Source organism: Trachypithecus francoisi, unplaced genomic scaffold (assembly GCF_009764315.1).
Source record: "Trachypithecus francoisi isolate TF-2019V2 unplaced genomic scaffold, Tfra_2.0 Lachesis_group3, whole genome shotgun sequence".
Taxonomy (NCBI): Eukaryota; Metazoa; Chordata; class Mammalia; order Primates; family Cercopithecidae; genus Trachypithecus; species Trachypithecus francoisi.
In genome coordinates, this window is record NW_022681468.1 from 83342201 (window position 1) to 83359597 (window position 17397).

Genomic DNA, 17397 nt, shown 5'->3' on the forward strand with positions numbered 1-17397 from the left:
GGAGATGAGGCTCAGAGTCTAGAGATTTGGTCCCACTGTGTCACTAATTTACAAATGACTTCTAGGAGGTCCTTGTTCCTCTCCAGGCCTGTTTCTCATCGGCAAAAGAAGTGGGCCCGATTATCTGTAAGGGCCTGTGGCCCTTTGACACGGACTATCCCAGGTCAAGTCAGTTCCAGAGCCTCCTTAGAGAGTTAGGTTCCTTGCTCCTCTGGGCCTGAGTTTTCTGGTGGGTAACAGCAGTTTCCATCAACACCCATTTCCTCCCCCACAGACTCCAAGAACAGAGTCAAACGTGAACAGATGCAGTATAAAAATTATTTATTGAAAAGGGAAAGGGTGGCCTCTTGCTGGTGCCCCCTGGGCCCTGGCCCAAAGGGGTTGCCACTGCTCAGCATCTGAATGCAGAAAGTCTGTCCACCCTTTACCTTTAATAATCTTAAAGGGGAAGTGCCGTGGTGGACTAGTAAGTCAAGTGAATCAAGGGCTTCCAGGCCCTTGCCTTTAAGAACTCCTTAAAGGCAAAGTGGACACACGCGGCAGCAGATGAGAGCCAAAACGTTTTCAGGAAGGTCCCTGGAGGAAGGGTCTCCATGTCTTTACCTTTAAGACTCTCTTAAAGGTGAGGCAAGTTCACGCAGCGTACAAAGGAGGCAAACTCCTTCAAGGAGTCTACAAAGCACTTTTCCAGATCTCGCTTTTAGAATCTCTTTACAGATGAGATGGCCAAGCGCGAATTAATAAAAAACAAACTACCTTGCAGAATTATTTTTCTTCCCGACCCAGCAGAACCCGCCCCGCTCACCGGCCGCCTTCAGGTCTGCGTCCTTGCCTTCTAGGCGCCCTGAGGCCCGAAGGTCCGGAGAACGCGTCGGGGCGGGTGTGGAAGTACCGCCCAGCGGCCCCGGGCCGCCCTCCGCGGTCACACCGGGGCATCCTGGGAGTTTTTGGTTTCCTAGACGGCCTCCACCAGGGAAGCCGGACGGGGGCGGGGCGGGGCGAGGGGGGCGAGCGGAGGGCGCGGTGACCATGGCGACCGCAGTGGCCATGGCGACCGCGGCTCAGAGCACCGAGAGGTCGTGACACGACCTGGAGCGCTGCTTGAAGAACTTGGCGTTGCGCGGCACCAGGTTGGCGAGGAACCGCTTGGCCTTCTTGGTGAGGCTCTCGCGGCGTGCGGGCGCCGCAGGGCCCTCGGGGCTGCCCGGCTCGGGCCTCTGGCCCCCGGCGCGGCTTCGGCCCCGCCGCAGGCGGATCTGGCGCACCGCGCCCTCGAAGAGCTCCCGCGTGTTGTGGTGCAGTGCGGCCGACGTCTCGATGTGCTTGCAGCTCAGCGTCCCGGCCAGGTGGCGACCCTCTGCAGGAAGGGACCGGCTCAGGCACCCGCTAGGCCGTATGGGACCTGGGGCGAGGGTGGGTCTAGGGAGGGCCTGGGCGTGCAGTGGCAAGGGATTGGTACTAGTGACTCTTGCAACTGAGAGAACTTGGCTGAGCTCATATGGTGGGGCGGTGGAGGTGCGAAGGAGAGGGAGAAGGAGGCCTAGTAGAGAGGTGAGGGGAAGTGACAAGAAGGGATTCTCAGGGTCTCCGAGTGGGGCATTGGGAGTGTGCCCTTAGCCTGGGTCTGATTGCAAGTGAGAGCGTCTGCAATGGTAAAAAGGCCTTAGGGAGAAGAGATGACCTGGAAGGGACAGCGTTCCCCTGAGATCGCAAGTATGGAATCTGTTCAGGATACACACCCTCCAGTGATACCTCCCGGGAGCGGGCCAAGTCGCTCTTGTTTCCAACAAGGATAACGGGTAGGTCGTGGTGCGGCCTCCCAGCCCGGAGCCGAAGTAGGGTCTCTGGAACTTTGGAGAAGCTCCGTCGGTCAGTGACTGAGAAGACGATGAGAAAGGCGTCCCCGGTCTGAAGGCAGTGGTCCCGCAGCCACCCTCCTGCATCCCCCTGCAGACAGGCAGAGGAACGTTAGGGCTGGAGGCATAGGAGATCCTGTCCAGCACCTACACCTCAAAGAGGAGGAACAGGGCTATCAGGGAGAAAGAAGCCACCTGCTTAGGATAGTAGAGCTAGTTAATGGCAGAATCTCCATACCCAGAGTGTTTGTGGAGGAGGAAGAAGTTAGTACTATGAGGATCCTAGACTAGGGTAGCCATCCTAATTTCTTAAGCTTCAGCTCTTGATTCAAAAATGAATATTATTCACACGTTTGTAATTTGGCCTCTTATTTCTACATAGTAACCTTTATGTCCAAATATTCAGAAGTCCTCACTTTTTTCCCCCTTCCCTGATATTTCAGATCCCTGAGCTTTTGTCCTGTCACATCAGATTCCTTCAGACTGAAACATTTATGGATGGAGTCAATTTCAGGGTGTCCAGCCTAGCTTGGAGCTGCAGGGTTTGTCAAATTCCCATTCTAAGTTTGCTCTGAGTCAGAAGATCCTGGAAAGACTGTGGCTCTTAACGGCTATGGACTGTGGTGTGGGCCTTTGCTTTCTGAAGTGATGTGAATGAAAGGTCAGGTTCCAGTACATGTTGAAACCAGGACCAGCAGTCCCACCAGTCTTCAGCCAGACTTTGCCCTTCCCCAGTTCTCCCAGCTTCATTACCTGCCTGCAGCCACATCTTAGTTCTCACCTGTTCCCATATATCATAAACGACTAGAGTCACTTCCTCCTTATCCACCATGATGCGTCTTTCATAGGTATCCTCTGTTGGGAAATAGGGAGAAGGAATAAAGTCCATTAGGAGATTTCCCAACATTTGTGAGACCTGGTAACCAGGGACACCTCAGATATCAGCACCAGGGAGCCCCACCCCTCTTCAGGGAGGCTGCCACAGAAAGCATTGGAAAAGCTTCTGTTAAGCTTTGTCCTTCAGGGGCTGCTCAGGTCATGAGCACTTCGTTCCCTGACCAGGGCCCCAGAGCCCCCTCAACCCCTGGAGGGCTTCCTCAAATACCTGGGTTCTCTGGTTCATGAGCACTGTCTCCCTGGAGACCACCAAAAGTGCCTGCTAGGGTGCTCTTGCCCACGCCGCTCTCCCCCACTAGCATGACCTTGAAGATGCCATCCTTTTGAGCAGGGGCTGCCTCCCCTGAGCCCAAGGAGTCAGAGGAGCCAGACGATGAGGCCTGAGGTGGCCAGTCAAGTTCATCTACAGCCTGGGCCCGCCGGAGCTGATGCTTGTAGGGGACAGGCATACTGCCTCTTCGTCTGGGGGCCCCAGGGACAGAGGGTAGCCCGCTCCGGTCCAACTCTGCCAACAGTTTCTCTGGCTTCTTTAGTAGTGTGGTATCTGCTTCTAAAATAAAATGGGAGGGCAAAGAAAAGGACGCTGAGTGGGATATGCCCAACCATATGCAGAAGGGTCAATCCAGGCTGTTCCAGTACCAGAGGCCCAGCTACACCCACTTGATGACCATTACCCAGAAGGAACTGAGAATGTCTGGCCTGACCTCTTACACTAAAATCTCCAGAAGCCTGAACTGGATTTGACATGATATCTTCTCCAATGTGGTCCCAACCCCAACCTATTCAAAGCGTGCCCCATGCAGGGAAGGGACCTGAATGCACGCTCACACACCCACTCACACTTTACACTGATATACAGGCACATCCCCAGACTAGGCCTCTGGCCCTGTGGGGTGGAGTGGGAGGGGGGTTTGGGGAAACTGCCTCTTTTTGCATCAAGAGGCCCTTCCTCCTCCTGTTTCCGGCACTGGTAATCCCCAAACTGAGGAGCAGAGAGGATGAGAAGCTGAAGCTGCTGCCTAGTGTCTGGGGAGTAGGTAGAGCAGAGTAAAAAACTTTGTAGTGAGCTTCTTCCTAGGAAAGGGCCTTTGCTTTTTGAGATGATGTGCCTGGTGGGGCTCTGTGGGCTCTGTGTGTGTGTGTGTGTGTGTGAGAGAGAGAGGGGCTGCCGCTGCTTCCCGTGGCCCCGTAGGTGAGCATCCCTCATTGCGTGGTTGGGTGTGAGATTCCTGCATCCCTGTCTGTCCCTGTGAGTGGGAGAGAATATTGTGTTCATAGAGCAGTAGAAGTAGAGAGAGAGTGTGTGTGAGTGTGTGTGTGTGAGTGTGTGTGTGTGAGAAGGAAAGGGAGAGTGACAATGCGCGGGTCAGGGTAACTGGAGGAGGAACAACAGACACAACAAAGGAGGCTGTAGGGAGGCTGGAAATAGCCCAGGATCAATACTTGGCCAGCAGCCAGGACCTCCAAGAGCCAGAAGAACCCTTACAACAGTTCCCCAGGGTAGCCCCTGCCTCTGATTCCCAGGCTTGTGGGCTGCCCCTTTCCTCTCCCCTTCCTTCTTGCCCATCCCAGCCTCAGGAATGAGGCTGAGCTAGGGGCCATGTACCAGTTTCTCAAGCAAAGCCCTGGGAGTGATGGGGGAGGGGGCATTTAGGCGGCTCTTCCCCTCCACCCTAGCCCAACCTCAAGCCCTTGTGTGAGCAGGGGTTTTCTCCACTTTCTCAATTGCTCTTCCCCTCTTGCTGACTGGGCTCAAGCTCCCTCAACCCCTAGTTCTGACCTCCCCACCAAAGCTTCAGCTCCCACCCCCATGGTTTCAGCTGGAACCTGCCCAGGTTAGCCCTCACCTGGCGTGGGCGTCCCTGGAGGGGAGGCCCGGCGGCTGCCAGAGGGGCAGAGTGCTGTGGTTTCTGTGTCCATGTCCATGTCTGTGTCCGGGTCCGTGTGCATTGGTGTGCGTATGCGTGTGCAGCCCAGCAGCTCGCAGCACCCGCTCCCTCACTCAGCAGCACTGTCAGCTTTTCCCTTTAAATACCACCCCCCCCACACACACACGCCCTCCCCCCCAGACACCTGGGGAAATTGTCCCGCCCCCTGATGAGGTCACACATGCTAATGAGCAGTGATGTCAGCGGGATTCCCTCCTTTCTGCCCCCCTCCCTTTTCTTTGTGTGGCTTCCCTCTGGGAGCACACACACTGCAGAGCTTGGTTGAGTTACAACAGAACAGTCAAGGGGCAGAACAGACAAGGGTTGCAGGAGGTGTCAGTGGGTAAGGGAGCTGAGGGTGACAGAAGGCAGGGACCTGGGGAGGTGAAGGTCTTTCTCCAGCAGCCAGGACTATGCATCATTTGTCTCTGTATTTCCAGACACTGTCTAGCCTAGAGAGCGTGCTCAGTGGTTGCACAGGGGCAAGAGGCAGAAAGACTAAAAGCTGGTCTGAAAGACAAAGAGATACAGGCCAAAAGAGGTATGGGGACTGAGGGTCAACCACCTGCCACCTTTTCCTTCTCCACCCTGCCTCTTCTGGGCTAAGAGCCACAAAAGTAACCATTTCCCAGCCCCTAGTCAGATGCGGGCTCTGAGGAAGGAAATTCAGCTGCTTCATTTGGGCAGCTTCATTTTGCCACTAAGTTCAGGTAGGGGCAAACCATTGTGGAGACTCCTCCACCTTCTCTCCCTGCCAGGCCCACCAAGCCAACGATAATCAGAGCAGGAAAAAAGGGAGAGACAAAGCTAGCTATCTCAAACACGAAGTTCCCAATCTTAAGTGGGTGGGGGAGGGGAGAGTGCCCACTACCCCCCAACTCACCTATCCACTGTTAATGTTTTTTAGTGTAGCTGCCAGGCCTTCTGGGCTATGCAAGGCAGATACACAATGGGTGATGTGTGCCTGTTTATAGGAAGCCCAGATAGCACATCTCTTTTACTGTTCTTTTTCTGCTCAGTTCCCTTTCCCTTCAGGTTCCTTCTCCTGCCCCTTTCCTTCTCATCCTCTTTCCTGACACCCTTAAGCTCCCAGACACACATTCTGATTTCCTTTTCTTGCCCTGTTTTTGCCAGATGCTGTGCTAAGTACTTTCTTGCATTATCTCCTTTCATCTTCTTCACCCCAAGGCCCACAGTGGTAGGTGGGTGCCCTGTCCCTAAAGCGATCTTGTAGCTGGAAAATGGGAACACCAAGAATCCCACCCATATCTTTCCAGTGCCAAGGATTTTTCATTTCTACACTGTGCTGCTTTCCTTCTCTTAAATATTCCAACTGTCTCCCATTATTGGGAAAAGTATATATTGCAATCGTCAGTGGACTTTTCGGGGAAGAGGCAAATAATAATCTTGGGAACCATGTGCAGTGACACTTCACTTATTTGGAGGTCAGCTATAGGGCAACAGTGCAGGGTTTGAGGGAGCAGAAAGGACCCCTCAGCAGCTAGAATACTCATGTGCTTTACTCACTGGGTAGACTCTCCAGTCCTCAGTCATGGCCTACTTACTTTTCACTTACTTTTATTCACAATTTTAATGTGTCCATGTGTGCTCCTGTACTAGTAGATTAGAAACACATTTAGAGTAGCAAGTGACCCCTTGTAGTCAGGGAGGCAACACCACACACACACACACACACACACACACACACACACACACACATTTAAAGCATTCATATGCATTTTATTTATTTATTTATTTATTTTTTTTTATTTTTTTTGAGACGGAGTCTCGCTCTGTCGCCCAGGCTGGAGTGCAGTGGCCGGATCTCAGCTCACTGCAAGCTCTGCCTCCCGGGTTTACGCCATTCTCCTGCCTCAGCCTCCTGAGTAGCTGGGACTACAGGCGCCCGCCACCTCGCCTGGCTCGTTTTTTGTAGTTTTTAGTAGAGACGGGGTTTCCCCGTGTTAGCCAGGATGGTCTCGATCTCCTGACCTCGTGATCCGCCCGTCTCGGCCTCCCAAAGTGCTGGGATTACAGGCTTGAGCCACCGCGCCCGGCCTCATATGCATTTTATAAATGGTCTAAGGTCGTTTAGCATAAAAGCAAATAGCTCCCCATGCCCCTACTGTTACAACTTCAGAAGACACTGCTGGAGAAAAGCCATTGGTTTCTGTGAATGATCCTCAGTTATGCAGAAAATTTTTATTATATTGCAGATACGCTGAAGATAAGTGTAACATTTTAGAATGACTTCCTTCCAAAATGAGTATTTTTTTCAGAGACAGGGTCTCGCCCTGTTGCCCAGGCTGGACTGCAGTGGTGTGATCATGGCTCACTCTAACCTCAACCTCCCGGGCTGTGCACTTGCCCGTGTCCATGCTCCCTCAGGAATGGCAGGTCCCGCGGAATAGCGGGACAAGGGTGAGATTTGGAACAGAGCCATGCCGGGTCCAAGTCCACCACTTGGTAGAGACTGGGCCAATCTTCTGATTTCCTTGAAACTCCTCCTGAGCCTGCAAAATGGGGTTTATGATACCCATGGCCCAGCTCTGTTGTGTGGGTTCACTTCAGGTGATGAAAACTCTGGCATCATCAGGCACTCACTTTTTTTTTTGAGACGGGGTCCGGCTCTGTTGCCAGGTTGGAGTGCAGTGGTGCGATCTCGGCTCACTGCAACCTTCGCCTCCCGGGTTCAAGTGATTCTCCTGCCTCAGCCTCCTGAGTAGATGGGAATACAGGCGCGCACCACAATGCCCAGCTTATTTTTGTATTTTTAGTAGAGACAGTGTCACCATGTTGGCCAGGATGGTCTTGATCTTTTGACCTCATGATCCGCCTGCCTCGGCCTCTCAAAGTGCTGGGATTACAGGCATAAGCCACCGCGCCACATCCGGGCACTCGCTCTCTAACCAAGGTGCTTCTGTAGCCTTGGGCTGTGTGGCTGGGGGGGTCCTTCTCCCCTCTCAGAGAGGCCTGGAGCTTGGTTCAGGCCCAGGATTTTTTTTTTTTAATCTATTTATTTTGAGACCAGGTTATGAGACTGGCTAGTTTTTAGTATTTTTGGTAGAGACAGGGTTTTGTCATGTTGTTCGGGCTGTTCTTGAACTCCTGGCCTCAAGCGATACACCTGCCTTGGCCCCTCCAAAGTGCTGGGGTTACAGGCCTGAGCTTCCGTGCCTGGCAGAATTTTGTGTCTTAAGGACTGAGTTCTGGTATCTTCTTTGTTTTTTTTTTTGGAGATGCAGTCTCTCTGTCACCCAGGCTGGAGTGCAGTGGTACGATCTTGGCTCACTGCAACCTCCGCCTCCCGGGTTCAAGCAATTCTCCTGCCTCAGCCTCCCAAGTACCTAGGACTACAGATGCATGTCGCCACACCCAGCTAATTTTTTGTATTTTAGTAGAAACGGGGTTTCACCGTGTTGCCCAGGCTAGTCTCGAACTCCTGAGCTCAGGAAATCTGCCCGCCTTGGCCTCCCGAAGTGCTAGGATTACAAGCATGAGCCACCGCACCTGGCCCTGGTATCTTCTTTTATCTTAGATTCTAGACTGTGATTCACAGCCTGAGCCTTATCTCATGCTGAAAACACCTCACACCTTCCCACCAAGAACCTCGATGTGGATCCCACACCCCTAAGACCAAGCATCTTGGATATTGGTATCTATCTTGATGGAATTTTAAGTTGCTTCATTTCTTTTCTTGGGCCCTAGTGGAAATAAACCTGAGTGACTACTCCCCAGTGCCATCACTTGGGCAGGACCCTCTGTCTTAGTTTCTCCATGCTGCCTGTACAAGGTCAGTCCCCTATCTCGGCTAGCCTGGGGCTTCACTATGGCTGACAAGAGTATTATTACTGCCTATGCCTCGTACAGCACACAACCAGAACCTAGAGAAACTTCTTTCAGGCCCACTGATCTATAATCACAGGCCTCCTTAGTGAACTCTTTCCTAAAGTCCTCCTTCCAGCATTTGGAAGCATTCCACCACGAGGAGCAGTTTTACCTTAAGTCTTTGTCCACTTTCAATTTGCAATACCACTAGGAGAGAAAAGGTCTGGATGAAGGGGAATGAAGATTATCAGGCTGCAGGTATTTGAGGTGGCTATGGGGGAAGAGAAGGGCAAAGAAGAGGGCAAAGACTAGGCTATGGAGAGGCAGGGGAGGGATAATCACTGCTTCACTCCAAATGGGCCTGATGCTGAATGGACCCAGGATTGTTTGCACTTGGGAAGGAGGGCCCAAAGGGAGAACAGTAAGCAAGAACCAGGTTCTCCGGAGCCCTCTCCCCAGTCCCTGGAGAGGGTCAGCAGTGAAAGGAGCTCAGGTCTTCCCTGAGCCAAGGTGCCAGGGTCCCAGAACTGCACATGGGCCCACATCCCTTTCTGCTACTTCCTCAGGCTCTTGCTCACTAGAAGAGAGGAAAATTGTGCAATCAGTGCTGGGTTTGAGGATGCTGACAGGGTGTAATCAACAGGGCCTCTCCACCAGGTGTGGGGCTAGGCTGGGTACTGGGCTCCACCAGGTGTGGGGCTAGACAAGGAGAGCCTGAGGGGAGCCTCTTTTCCCAGGGACTGGCTCCGTTAGGGAATTCCTGTTTTGCTCCTGAGGCATCACTCCCACTCCCACAGCTTCCTTCTACATCTTTTGCCTCGATCTTCCTCCCAAACTCTGGGGCAGCTTCTGTCACTTTGCTCACTAAGGGCTGGGTTCCAACATTGCTTACGAATCATTACCTCCATCACCCACCCCAGCTCTGCAACTCTGGCCGCTGCTTGTGCTCTCAGGCCCAGGGGCTTGCCTATAATCCTTGCCCTCTTGTCTCCTCAGTTTGCTTGTTCTGTGGACACTCCTCTTGTCTCGAATCCACAGCTCTATTCCAACTGCTGACAGCACTCTTTAGATTCCAGTTTGGGCCCTCTTCCAGGAAGACCTCTTGGATTTGGCCATGGTGATGCCAGCACCACACACCCTGAATGTTTGTGAGCTTTCCCTCCACTCACCTTTGCCTGCCTTGAGGTATCCTGGCTGAGAATCCATCTGTCTTGCATAGGACAGACTGCTAAATGCCTGGTAGGTATGGAGGATGGAGGGTAGGAGACATGACTCCTGTGTCCCACTAGGGACAGTTGCTCCTATGTTCTGGGCTCGGGGAATGCTCCATAAATGAGAACCTTCCTGACCACAAGGCCCAGCTGGCTCCCCTGACTTCTATCTTGGCAATGAGGAAACAGGCTTGGTGCACACCCCTGGAGTCAGTCACTGCAGAGCTGGGCGCCAGGCATTTGAGTGGAAATGGAGAGGGTTGATCCTTAGGGTTCCTAGAATGTTCTTACCTTCTGTGTGGTATAAAAATCAAGAGAGCAGTGGTTGGGAGATGAACAGGAAGAGGGCAGGAGGTAGAGGGCCAAGCAAAGGGCTCCACAGGGAGGGGTGGGATGAGGTGAGCATAGACTGAGATGGGCAGTGGCAGGGCTCAGGCTCGCAGCTAATTTGCAACATTTTGAGATATATCATTCCTTTATTTTTTACCTCAACTTACTGAGCAACGCATAGCTATGGAACAGAAGCATTTGTTGCACTCTTTTTGTGAGCCAGGCCTTGTAGGAGATTGTGGATGGCAAAACCTCAGGTTCTGTTGAAATCTTCCCCTTGGGGGCTGGAGGATCTCTAGTTAATTGGCATTCAGGTGCTTAAGGCCACTTTTGGGTGGAGGTTTGGCAAAGATGGAGTGTCCAGACCTATAATCCTCTAATAACTTTACTTTTTAAAAACAGCCACCCAAATGGTGGTGGCGTGGGGAGCAGGTGATGGTGAAGGGACTGGGGTCTCTGGCCGTGGCCATGTACAGAGGAGACTCTGTGAGCGCTCTCCCTGCCTGAGGGACACCTAACTTTATAGCATAGACTGAGGGTCAACAGGAGGCCCACCAAGTCCCTCAGATCCAGGGACAGGAAGGAAGTGGTGGAGGGGAGGCTGACCCACCTCTAAAGGGTTATGCCACTATGAGTAGAGCCCCCAGGGGAGAGGCCCCAGTAGAGCCCCCAGGTGCCCTCAGGTAAGCAGTGGCTCATCCTCTGCCTCAGCTACCCACACCCCCGGCTCAGCCAGTGGCACCAGTAGCACATCGTCCTCATCTTCTGGGGCCAGGACTGCTGTGTGGGGTCCAGCGGGGCTCCGGGTTGGTCCTGGGGGCCCCAGGCTGGGCAGGAGGCGGCCTCGCAGGGCCTGCACCACTCCAGACAATAGTGATGGCTCTAGAGGCAGTGAGGGCAGTGGCCCTGGGGCTTCGGGGACAGTAGTGGGGGCTGGAGACATGCTAGCAGATGGGAGGGGAGCTTTGATGGGCAGTGGGGGTGCCTGCTCCCCATCTTGCCCACCCACTGCCCCGCCCTCACGGGCTGGACCTGTGCCACCATCTAGGGCCTCAAGGGGAGCAGCGGAATGTGTGACCTGGGATCTGGCCTCAGAGGCCCGAGCTGGGGTGTTGGTTCGAGGGAGCAAGCCCCAGCGGCGGAGACGGCGTACCAGGCGGCGCATCAAGCGGCCCCGCTGACGACGGCGGGCACCTGAGCCACCTCCTGGAGTCATATCTTGGCGTAAGATCTGTAGCAGAGAACGCAGGTTGCCCAGCACTGAGTTCTGCAAGGAGATGAGGAGGCCTCAGAGTCAGAGGGCCAAAGGTTGAATGAAGGAGGGTACAGGGGTGGGGCCACAGCAGAACTGGGACCAGGAGGTGCTAGGGTGGTGGGGAGTGACTTACATCATTAGGATTCTCTGTAGGAAAGTCTTCTACAGGCGGGATGGCACCCTGGGCAATCAGCTGCCCATAGGAAGGGGGTGCCTGCTGCTGCACAATCTCAGCCTCCATCCGGGAGAGGGGGGCAAAGATGCTAGAAGGAATGATGACTGCTCAGTCGCTGGTAGTTCTTGGCCAGAGTAGACCACCTCAGCCTAGACAGTCCTCCCGCTTCCACAGCCGGGCCAGGCCAGCTGGAGCTGTGCCATGGTTTTCCCAAAGGTCATCTGAGGTCCCTCCTCCCTTGAAACTGCTTTCAGGATCTGGACCTGTCCCTTACAGGACACAACTGATAAGCTGATCATGGAAGCCTCTCCCCAAGGTGGGCACTTTCTCCTGTAGCTGCACGGCCCAGCCTCACCCTCAGGGTCTACTCCTCTACTGCCAGTCCCACTCCCACTGACCTGTACTCCTGGGTGCGAATGGCATAGAGCTTGCAGGTGCAGCCCAGGGCGATGACCAGGAGCAGGCCGCACACTAGGCTGCCAATGACTGCGGCGGTAATGACCTTGCGGGGCAGAACATAGGAGCAGTCCCACTCATCACTGCCGTCTGCACAGTCTGGCTGCCCGTCGCACACCCATGTCTCATATACGCACTTCTCATCCCGGCATCGGAAATTGCCAGGCTGGCAATGCCGACAGCGTCTCTCGTCTGCTCCATCAGCACAGAAAGTCTGGTAGTTGCAGCGGTCAGCAGGCAGGTAGCAGGCTGTGGCACCAGAGGTGCCAGCAGCCCCGCAGGGGAAGTGTCCAGGTGGGCAGCCTGGGCAGTCCTCCTCATCTGTGCCGTCAGCACAGTCCCACGAGCCATCACAGCGCTGTGCCTCACTGTAGCAGCGCTCACCTAGGCCTTCACCAGCCCCCAGGCCAGAGCCTAAGCCACAGGGTCTATCCCAAGGCAAGCAGTAGCCCCGCACATGGTAGGTGGCATTGAAGCCACGACCATTGCTCCAAGCAACTGTGTGGTAGGACACAACAGCCTGGCCAGATAGTGTCTCCACAGTGACAGCCTTGCCATTGCTGAAGTGGGTGAGACTACGCAGTAGTCGGGAGCTCTCAGGGGGCCCAGGGCCATCAAACACATGCACTGCATCTCCAAAGCCCAAGTCCAGGGCTGTGAAGCGCACGGCCAGCCGCCGGCCGTCATGGGGGTCCAGCAGCCAATGGCAGGACTGGGGGTGGGAGACTGAGGCAAGGTGTGTATATCCAGGGGAGGAGAAGACCCCATAGAAGTCCTCCAAGGTGAGATTGCAAGGCAGGGAGGGGATGGGCCTTGGGGTCAGGCCAGGGAAGGGGTCTGAGCTGCAACCTGCTTCATCAGAGCCATCGCCACAGGCATCAATCCCATCACAGCGCTGGACAGCAGATACACAGCGGTGGTTCAGGCACTGGAACTCTTCCTGCAGGCACATCAGCCAATCTGCAGAGGCACCATGGAGAGGGGCTGTGAAGCACCAGAGCCCTCAGGATCCTCCCCTCCTGCCTGGAGCTTTCACTGCCTGCTCCTCAAACATCTCTGTCCAGCCTACCTTGGCTGTAGGAGAGCAGGAAGCCCTGGCCCATGGGTGCTCTGGCCCCAGCATAGCTGTAAGTGATGGTGACGTTGCCTCCGGGCAGCTGCAGAGGGCTGGGAGGTGCCTCACATAGGGAGATCGGTGGCTGGAGAGGGGAGCGTAGGGTTAAGTGCTCTGAGCCACAGGCCAGGTGTAGTTTCTGGAACCTATGGGAATAGAGGAGAGCAGGACATGAGATGCTCTTGACTGCTGCTGGCTTTCTCCTCCCCCGGTGCCACCAGGCTCCTAGTATCCCAGGAAGCACAAACATCTGCTTCTCTGTGATCTAAATGGTCAAATAAAAACTCAGCCTATTTATTTATTTAGAGACAGAGTTTCGCTCTTCTCACCCAGGCTAGAGTGCAATGGCGTGATCTCAGGTCACTGCAACCTCCGCCTCTTGGGTTCAAGCAAGTCTCTTGCCTCAGCCTCCCAAGTAGCTGGGATTACAGGTGCCCGCCACCACACCTGGCTAATTTTGTATTTTTAATAGAGACAGGGTTTCACCGTGTTGGTCAGGCTGGTCTCGAACTTCTGGCTTCAGGTGATCTGCCCGCCTCAGTCTCCCAAAGTGCTGGGATTACTGGTGTGAGCCACCGTGCCTGGCAGCCAAATTATTTTTAAGTCAATGTAATCAATGGGGATCTTCCTAACATGGGCTGGTATCACCATAAGACCATAAGATATATTCTAGAGCCCTTTGGAAAAACTGACTTGTGTTCCGGGACTGAGTTAAGAAGAGGTGCACTGCATTCCAGTTGTTGTAGCACTGTCACCCAAGTATAGTACCAGCAGTAACTGGTGATTACCATACAGTTCAATTAACCAGAACTCACCATCTTACCCTACCCCATGGTGCCAGATGTGAGACCTGGGTTGGTTTTCCATGGCATTCTGATCCCTTTGCCCTGCCAGCCTCTCCAAAGATTGCCTCTCTCTTTGCCTACCTCTTTCTGGGTGAATTCATGGAAAATGAACTATGTGAGGCAAATAGCCAGGTACTCAATATGATCCCCAAACAATGATCCAAAGTCAGGGGAACCTGGGGAAACTTGGAATGTTTAAAAGATCCAGAGAGGCTGAGGAATGTTCTAGGCTGATTAAGGAGTAGTTCGGAATCTCACACAGGACATGCAATGAATGGGAGGACTCCTCAGAACAGTTCTATCTGAGCTGAGGACCATTTGTAGAGTGGCCTCTGTCCTTTGGAGATGCCCAGGACCCAAGCTAGATGTCCACTCCAGCCCAGCTTCACCTCAGTTCATTGAGTCTGGTCCAGAAAAAGTCAGGCTTTTAGGGCACACTAGGCCAAATCAAATTCTACTCTTTCCCTGTTGACAAGGATGGAAATTCCATAGAGAAGTGATCCCTGAATGGGCCAGGCCCAGTGGCTCATGCCTTTAATCCCAGCACTTTGGAAGGTCGAGGCGGGTGGATCACTTGAGGTCAGGAGTTCAAGACCAGCCTGGCCAATGTGGTGAAACCCTGTCTCTACTAAAAATACAAAAAAAAAAATTAGCTGGGCATGGTAGCAGGCACCTGCAATCCCAGCTGCTCAGGAGGCCAAGGCAGGAGAATCACTTGAACCCGGGAGGTGGTTGCAGTGAGCTGAGATTGTGCCCTTGCACTCCAGCCTGGGTGACAAGAGTGAAATCTTGTCTCCAAAAAAAAAAAAAAAGAAAAAGAAATGTACCTGAAGACTTCCAATGGAGGGGAAGGGGCAAGGGAGAAGAATGGGTTCTTGCTCTTGTTCCGCTTCTCACCTGACAGTGACAGTCTGTTCCTTGCTGCCCAGGATAAGCCAGGTGCAGTTGGCAGGGGAGCTGCGGCTGTTCCGGACCAGGGGCCTCTGTAAGGTGCCCTGCACTTCTAAGAGCACTGCTGGGGGGTCCTCACAAGCTGGAGAGAGGAAGGTAGGACACTGGTAGTAGACAGCCCTTAGCATCTCACCCTTCCCCTTCCGCTTGGAGGCTTGAGGTTTCCAAAAGTCTGGAAAGGAGGAGCAGAGTATCTGCCCCTGCCCACACACATCCTAGAGTTACAGCCCTCTGGCTTCACTCTTTCTCTCCACATTCTTTATAGCTTCACCAGTTAATACTAATACCACGAACAATTCTGAGGTCTGCTTTGTGCCAGTCACTGAACTAGGAGAAGCAGGAAATACTGCCTCTACCCTCAGGGAGACTACATCCTGGTTAGGACGATCAAGCATAGATATTCCCAGAAAAAATAAAATAGTACATAGCAACTACCAGATGAAGGTCCACACCCAGCCTCAGTCTCCTCATCTATAAAATAAAGGCTAAATGATCTCCCCTCTAAAACTATGGTAGGTCCCATGGAATTCAGGGAACAGAGAGTCCTTCTCGAGTGCCCCCACATTCCCAAGCCCACGGAGCCCCAGAGGTTCCCTCAACTCACCAAGATTTGGGAAAATAATCCGGTCTGGATGGGCCAGAGCGCCTCCTAGAGGAGGAACGAGAAAGGGCAGGAGAGTGAGACACCCCTTAGGAGTTTTCTTCACCTGAGCAACTCAAGGAAGCCATCCGGGACTTTCGGGCAGTTAATAGGAAGAGGGAGTGGGGGGTGGGAGAAGGCTGCGGCGTGGGACTTCCGGAAGGAAGGTCCGGCAGCAGGGCCTGTGGGGTTGGTGGGGTGATCTGGGGAAAGCCGGAGAGAGGACGAGGGCCCAGCGGAGAGGCTGAAGACTTCCTGGAGGTTGGGGCCGGCAGTGCTGGGGGTGGCGGCAGGGGCTGGAGGGAATGGGCCGGCAGGATGGAGTGCGAGGCCGCACTGGAGGGAGTTAGAGCTGCTGGCCCGGTGACAGAAGGCTGGGGGTGATCTCGTTTCGGCTCTTACCAAGGAGGAGGAGGAGGGTGGCCAACAGCATCCTGGGCTGTACAGAGGTGCCGGAAGGGTCCCGGAGCTTCTGTGGTCTACCCGATGGGGTCGCGGCGGCGCCCCGGCCACCCAGGCTCCCCGGTGCCGCCTCCCCAAGGGGGCTCCATGGCCCGGGCTCGACTGGTGCTCTGGATGCCAGGGCTGGGGGCGGGGAAGCGGCGGCAGCCGGGGAGTAGGGGCGGTGCCTTTCGCCAACTTTGGAGTTGTTTTCTCTGGCCGCCGCCGCACTCTTTCTCCCGGGGCTGGCTTCCGAAGTCCCGGATCTCGGCACTGGGTCGCGCGCCCTCACCTACAGTCCGCCCGCAGGCCGCGAGCGCCCCTAGCCTGGCCTGGCCGCCACCTGCCGGGGTTTGAGACCACTTCCTCTTCGGGCCAAACTTTGACGACTTTCAGCCCCTACGGCCGGCCGGGTGCTGCTCCACTCCTCTAGCGCTTGCAGCCCGCGGAACGCGACAGGGAAGCGGGGGAGGGGGAGAGGTGGTTCGGCCCGGCGCTCCGGCCCCTGCCCAGGAGGTACCCCCGCCCGCCCAGGGGTTGGAGTAGCCTGGGCGGGTGACGAGCCCGGTCCCACCCCTGCCAATCAACGAGCGGGCCACACCCACTTGCTCGCCTTAACCCCTTTCCGGCTCTGCGGGACTTGTCAGACGTGCCCTTGACTGGCAGCTTCAGCTTCCACATTTAACCCTGCTTTGTTTAATCCTTGGGGTGTAACACGTTTGTCGTTACAGGACACGTTTGTCACACGTTTGTCAGACGTTTGTCAAAGGACGTCTGCTTATTCCATAACTGTGATGTCTTTCCTTTGGGCCCTAAGCTCAGTACTTTTCTTGTCCCGGGGTCTGAGATCCGGCAGCACTTTTTGGAGTGAGACTTTATTACAGCTATTACCACACGGTATGGTAACTATTTGTTCGTCATTCCCGCCCCCGTCCCGCCCCTTCTCTGCAAACAAACTTCCCGTAGGCTGGGGCCTAGACTGTTTACCTTTGCACCTACAGGGCTTCTCTCCTGCTGAGACACAGGAAGAACTCAATAAATGGTAAATAAACGAATAAGTACTCCTTCTCCATTTGCTGGCTGTGACCTCCAGAAAATTACTTAACCTCTCTGTTCTTCTCAGGTATAAAATTAGGTTTATGATAGTGCAACTTCCTCTTAAGGTTGTTGTTAACATTTAAGGAGAGCAAGTTGCCTGACATACAGGAAGTGCTCCATATCGGGTAGCAACTATTATTATCAGTCACAGAAGGTGTTTCTAATTTGTGTGAGCTGGGGGTTACCGATTTCCTGTGGCACTGATAGATAACATTAATAAACAATATTGAAGCTCAGAATTTTCAGTGAAAAATAAACACAACAAATAGCAAACAATTTTAGATTTTTCCACTTTTCAGGCACAGATCTAAGTAAGCACTCTACTAAATACTTAGGAACTACTTTAGTATATACTAAATACGTTAACACTTT

The 17397-nt window shown here is 53.9% G+C and overlaps 2 protein-coding genes across 3 annotated transcripts; both read right to left on the minus strand.

The window, feature by feature from the left end:
* Positions 1-302: 302 nt before the first annotated feature.
* On the minus strand, positions 303-4808 carry REM2 (RRAD and GEM like GTPase 2). Its single transcript, XM_033188604.1, has 5 exons — positions 4601-4808; positions 2962-3303; positions 2638-2711; positions 1740-1947; positions 303-1357 (listed from the first exon to the last, which is right to left on the minus strand). The coding sequence occupies exons 1-5, from the start codon at positions 4701-4703 to the stop codon at positions 1062-1064; spliced, it is 1023 nt and encodes a 340-aa protein (XP_033044495.1). The 5' UTR covers positions 4704-4808; the 3' UTR covers positions 303-1061.
* Positions 4809-10176: 5368 nt separating this feature from the next.
* Positions 10177-16605, minus strand: LRP10 (LDL receptor related protein 10). Of its 2 annotated transcripts, none has more exons than XM_033188605.1 (7): positions 15893-16605; positions 15451-15523; positions 14793-14928; positions 13006-13196; positions 11879-12896; positions 11439-11568; positions 10177-11317 (listed from the first exon to the last, which is right to left on the minus strand). In XM_033188605.1, exons 1-7 carry the CDS (start codon positions 15917-15919, stop codon positions 10730-10732), a joined length of 2163 nt encoding a protein of 720 aa, XP_033044496.1. In that variant the 5' UTR covers positions 15920-16605; the 3' UTR covers positions 10177-10729. The 2 variants fall into 2 exon arrangements, with proteins under 2 accessions (XP_033044496.1, XP_033044497.1); XM_033188606.1 differs by having other exon boundaries at positions 15451-15495; positions 15889-16605.
* Positions 16606-17397: the final 792 nt, after the last annotated feature.

Coding starts and splice junctions, on each gene's coding strand:
- REM2 (XM_033188604.1), bottom strand. CDS start 4,703: ATGCACACGGACCCGGACACAGACATGGACATGGACACAGAAACCACA. Junction 3,304..4,600: donor TCCAGGGACGCCCACGCCAG/GTGAGGGCTAAC, acceptor ATTTTATTTTAG/AAGCAGATACCACACTACTA. Junction 1,948..2,637: donor TTTATGATATATGGGAACAG/GTGAGAACTAAG, acceptor GCCTGTCTGCAG/GGGGATGCAGGAGGGTGGCT.
- LRP10 (XM_033188605.1), bottom strand. CDS start 15,919: ATGCTGTTGGCCACCCTCCTCCTCCTC. Junction 13,197..14,792: donor GAACAGACTGTCACTGTCAG/GTGAGAAGCGGA, acceptor CTATTCCCATAG/GTTCCAGAAACTACACCTGG. Junction 11,569..11,878: donor ATTCGCACCCAGGAGTACAG/GTCAGTGGGAGT, acceptor CATTCCTTCTAG/CATCTTTGCCCCCCTCTCCC.